The sequence below is a fragment of the Vigna angularis genome, chromosome 3 (assembly GCF_016808095.1).
Source record: "Vigna angularis cultivar LongXiaoDou No.4 chromosome 3, ASM1680809v1, whole genome shotgun sequence".
In the NCBI taxonomy this organism is placed as follows: domain Eukaryota; kingdom Viridiplantae; phylum Streptophyta; class Magnoliopsida; order Fabales; family Fabaceae; genus Vigna; species Vigna angularis.
The window spans coordinates 20,349,805-20,355,366 of record NC_068972.1 but is presented as its reverse complement, the minus strand read 5'-3'; the positions used below and the strand labels follow the sequence as shown (position 1 = coordinate 20,355,366).

Genomic DNA, 5,562 nt, shown 5'->3' with positions numbered 1-5,562 from the left:
TTTAATATAGCATTGAGTTTAAAACTTTATGGGAATTAAGTTACGTCATTTGGTTGTAATACAGTAGTGGTACTGGTATACTAACCCTACATCAATTCTCTTATCCTTCAAAAATAAATTATATTTCTCTTCTTAATCCACCCACTTCTGTGGGTCCCTTTCATTGCCTTCTTCCAAGGAAGAAACAAAAAGCCAAAAATAGTTGCACCAGCCGGGAATCGAACCCGGGTCTGTACCGTGGCAGGGTACTATTCTACCACTAGACCACTGGTGCTTACTATTTTATCATTCTAACATAGCCTCTCTAGGCTTTGAAGTTTTCTTTTATTTCACAAATATATGAAAAAATTTCACTAGCGTATTAAAATTTCTTATGGTGTAAAGTTACTCGGTATCCACTAATACTAAGGCTAAAAGTAAAAGTAATCATCACACGTCGGATTCACCACGAATAGTATCTATTTACAATCTGATTTGAAAAAATAATTTATCCATTTCACATAAATATTCATTTAAAAAATATATATGAATATTTTAAAATCCATAGATACCATGAATACTTAAAAATATTTATAAAAATATTTTTATAAATTATTAAAATAAAATTAAAAAAAGTATAAAATATAATATAAATTAAATTAAATATAAATTAAAATTTAATTTTAATTAAATTTAACCTTATAAAATATAAATTAAATTTAATTAAATTTAACTTAATAAAATATAAATTAAATTTTCATTTTTATTTTTGTGGGTAGCGGATATTCATAGGTATGATAATATAATATCCGCACCTAATCCATTTATAAACAAATATTAAAATATCTACTACCGGCAACTCGCTGAGAAGTAAATATCTGCAGATACCAAATATCCGTCATGGATATCTATCGCGAATTTTTTTGTGATCCCTAAATGTAATATATAAGTTTTAAACTCAAAAAAAAATATTTTTATTACCTATATTTCACATTTTTAATTTTGAGAAAAAAAATGCAGAGAAGAAGGAACATATAGATATATTTGGATTTGATCGATAAGTATGACATTATATAAAAATATTGTTGAAAGGAAACGAGAAAAAGGAAAAGGAAAAGGAAAAGGAAAAGGAAAAGGAGTAAGGATTTGTTTAGGGCAGAGAGGGGGTAATGATGAATGAAAAGATGCGAAAATGATAGATAAAAGGTTGATTGAGAAATATGGGAGAATATATCTTTGATATAAGAAACGAGGCATGTGCAGGAGCATGAGCAAAGCGAGTATGACATGCATTTAAAAACAACTTACTTACTAACAAACGTTGAAGTCCAAGTCAAAGCCTTATATTTTCAAACCTACATTCACATTCACATTCACATTCACATGCAATGCATTTCCTCCCTTTTCTTCTCTTCAAACTTCTTTTCTTTTCTTTGTTCTTTTCCATCTTCCTTATTCTTTTCAACTTTCCCTCCTCACCACACAACTTTTTTACTCTCATCTTCTTTATTTACATTTCAAAGCTTTACTCATAAGTTTTATCCAAATACACAAAAAATCAATCTAGAGTTCAAATCCTATAATTTATGAGACAAAAGAAAGATAAATTCATGAGTATCACCTTTATGGGAATAGAGATTGATTGAGAACGATCAGAGATTTTTGTTTTTAATGAGAATACACCTTTTTAAAATAATTTTTCATTGGTTAAAAGTTTTTAAAAAATTTAAAAATTATGCGTCTCATATCGTATTTAATAAACCCTTCTTTTGAATTAGTGTTTTTCCATAAATTTTAATTAATAAATAATTATATTAGAAAGTATATTTCTAAAGTTTATGGTTTTGCATACATGTTAGTAAAACAAGGAGAACATTTTCTGGACAGTTTGAAGACATAAACGATTTTTTGTTTGTAAGTAGTTTCTTGTTTAATATGTTGTGGAAATAAATGAAATTGAGATATTTACACATTACTTGAATTTTAATTACTATATCGTTAAGTTTACCTGCCAATTAAATTATACCTATTACTTTAGTGTATCCTGAAGATATATTTTGAGTATATTGAGATATATTGGGAAAGAAATGATATCTTGAAGACATTGTTTTAAGTGTGATATCCCAGAGAAATTAGTGGAAAATTTCAGAGAGAATCATATATTTTTGGATTGTATTTTTGTAATGTTTTGGATTTGAAAATATTATAAATGTACATAGTACATGGATTATTTTTTATCAGCATAAAAGAAGTAAATATATAATACGTGTCCTAAATCCTTAATACAAACTTACAAGACAAGTCATACCAATTAAGTACCTCAACACCACATCTTTCAATATAGTACAATGTTCATAATTTAAATTACAAAAAATATATCACATGAAAACATGAATTATATATGCGAAGATTGTTTTATTTTTGTAATATTAATGTTAGGAAATGAGAATTGAGAGTCCGACTCCTTTATATCTTTTGACATTATTTGTGCACACGTGACATCCTTAATATCTTATTTTTTTAATTATTGCCGATAAAAAATAATACTATTATCTTAAGCAATCTTTTTACAAACAGTTCAATTACATGTGTATAATTTACCTGGGAGCTTATAACTTATTTGGGTAAGTTTTATTATACAACCCATTAAAGGAAATACCACAAAAAATATATATGAAAACTCATATATACTGCATTTTTATAAACTTAAACAGACACTAATTAAGTGTTATATAGAAAAATGAATTTAATATAAGCCCCTTTAGAAACCTGGAAAGAACATCAGCCACACTTAGGGGGATGTAAATTATATTTTTTCCTTTTTCTTATCCAAAAAATAAAGAAAACATGAGCACATAAAAGTGAACAGAAGAAAACAAGATAAAGAAATGAAGCAAAAGTAGAAAGGGATAGAAAGGGTTGGAGAGAGTTGAAGGAAAAACTATATATAATGTTAAGTATATAAATAAACTAATACTTAAGATAATATTACGTTGTCAAGACTGTTAAATGTTTACAATCCCAACTAATATTTATGTATCATATATTTAAATTTTATAATTTCAAAAAATAATAATACTTAATTATATACCATACAAGTCATTAGGTTTTATGTGGTTAAAGAGGATTTAGGTTCTAAAAATATGAGGAGCATGTCCAATTCTCATCTTATCCTTCTAAAGAAATACCTCACAAAATGTTGTGTTTGAGATATATTGTCACGAAATTGCATGTAGCTAATACACTAACACAGATGTATAAATTATGGCTGTAAGAATGATCTTATTATCTATTATTTTTATTATATAATTTAACATGGTTTCCTATATGGATATATAAAATAAAATATGCCAAATTCATATATTCTAAGTCAATTTCTTACCTTTTCTTTTCTGAACAAAAAGGTGAATAGTTTTTTAAATAAAGAAAATGGTTCCAAGAAGCATTTCTAATGATGCAATTCCCATAACAAGACACTCCATACTCAACAGCTAATGAAGATAAATAATCTTCGTTATTCCTTCGTTGCCAAGTAAACGTAGAAACGTTAATATCCAAACAGCAAAAATCAAAATAGCTTCACAAACACTCATGAGTAGCTGAATGTTTTACCAATTATATGTACTGCTCTATACATAGTTAACTTATATATATCTCCTAAGTAATTACTATCATTATCTATCTTTGAATTTGCAACACTTGGTCGTTGTAACATATACAGTTCTAACATTGAAACAGGAGGAACAAGAAACAATATAGGATGGCTTTGGATCAGAGTGCATAGAGATAGAGACTTTTATTTCCCTAAAAATTAAAAAAAGCCCACGCATATAACCTAATTTCCCTTGCGACAGGCATGTAGATATGCATACGTGAATTAAGTAAATTAAACAGTAGCAGAAAAACATTCACATAGTTAAGAGCTTCTGATAGAACCCTAGATATATATATATACTTTCTTCTCTAGACATTGAAAACGTAAATCTTGAGTACCTTCCCTCATCAGAAATCCGATAACCACCTTCATGCTAGAAATCTTGCTTCTTTCTTCTTTCTTCTTCCAACTTCCAACCCATCTTTCTATACAATTGCACGCCATAAACACACACAAACACACACACATATATATATATATATAGGCCCAAAAGCCATACCTTATAATTCCCATAGTTATGTATATATTATGTTAAGGATGATGACCAAGTCTAAGCTCCAAATCCAGATCGTCCTCTTCAGTGTTGTTTTCTATCTTGTCTTTATTTCCATGTACACATAAGGGATTGGTGTAGAAAGTCAAACCCTTTTGTCTCCAATCTTGTCCAAACAGAAGGTGAGGATCCCTTTGGTTCTCAACACAGAAAACCTCACTGTATTGTACATGTGAAGGTGATTTGGCAGCAGAAGCGTGTGAGGGAAAATATAAGTGATGGTAGTAGTTGTAATTGAGGTCTACCTCTGAATCAGGAAGAGTGGAATAGTAAGTCCCTCTTGAAAGATAGCTGGGATTTGAGGCCGAGTATAACCCGAGATCTGCATAGGTATTGGTGTCATCAAGCTTGGTTGAAGTGGAAGGTTTGGTCCTGTTGGCCCTATCTTTTCTGTGTATGTTCATGTGTCCACCCAAAGCCTGTGCAGTGGTGAAGCCTCTCTTACAAAAGACACACTCGTAGGATCTGCCAGTGCCCATGTCATCATTCTGCTCCGCTGCTGAGCGATCGATTTCGTCGCTGGAGGTTTTGGAATCTTCTGGGCAGCTGAATTCCATGGTGGAGTATGAATTGTTATTGGGGTGAATATGAGGAATGTGGTGTAAGAGGGAAGAGTATTATAGAAAAGAGAAGGTGGAGAAGGTTTGAGAAAGAGACAAATGAAGGACATAGTCATTACCTAAAGATAGTGAAGTGAATGTGGTGTAAAGTGGAAAAGTCTTAGAAGTTTGCTTGGAGATGTATTCTGTTAGCCGGCTGTGGATTCATCTCAATATCATACCAATATATTTTTTTAAATTCTTGCTTAGTTTTTTTAATCTTCATTATATTTTCTTTATCATTTATTTGTCTCCCTTTTGGACTCTTGTGCCTTTCATCTACCTAAGCACCCTCTTTCATTTCAAACCATCCCTGCTCTTCTTTTCTACACGTATATAATGGATGAATCATGAGTATTTCCCTTTAAAAGGTCAGGGTAGTACCAATTAGATTAATTCTTTTATCATCTATATCTTTGTAATAATGTCTAATATCAAGATATTTGCTCTCTTATTTTTATCTTAATATTATATATATGATGTTTAATATTATTTTATCTATAATGTAAATTTAAATTCACATTTAAATATTAATAAGATGTATATTCATTAGAACAGCCTAACCTAAGAGCTGGAGGCAGGTGGAGGTTATTGTTTGTTGTATACACAAATTGGATACCAAACAAATAATCCAAATCTAAATTGTGTTGCAGAAATCTTTTGAGAACAAACCATAAACATTTTGACAGACTTTTGATAAATCGATCACCTTTTAAAGAAGTGTGTACAACATGGCTTTAAATAACTAATATGAAGTTTTCTTATTTCAGTAGTAG

General features: G+C 29.7%; 1 protein-coding gene and 1 non-coding gene across 2 annotated transcripts; both read right to left on the bottom strand.

Moving 5' to 3' along the window:
- Positions 1 to 203: 203 nt before the first annotated feature.
- On the bottom strand, positions 204 to 274 carry TRNAG-GCC (transfer RNA glycine (anticodon GCC)). The gene has a single exon. It is a non-coding gene; the product is annotated as a tRNA-Gly (tRNA).
- Positions 275 to 3,756: 3,482 nt separating this feature from the next.
- Positions 3,757 to 4,892, bottom strand: LOC108323362 (transcriptional regulator SUPERMAN). Its single transcript, XM_017555792.2, has one exon. It carries the CDS (start codon positions 4,742 to 4,744, stop codon positions 4,166 to 4,168), a length of 579 nt encoding a protein of 192 aa, XP_017411281.1. The 5' UTR covers positions 4,745 to 4,892; the 3' UTR covers positions 3,757 to 4,165.
- Positions 4,893 to 5,562: the final 670 nt, after the last annotated feature.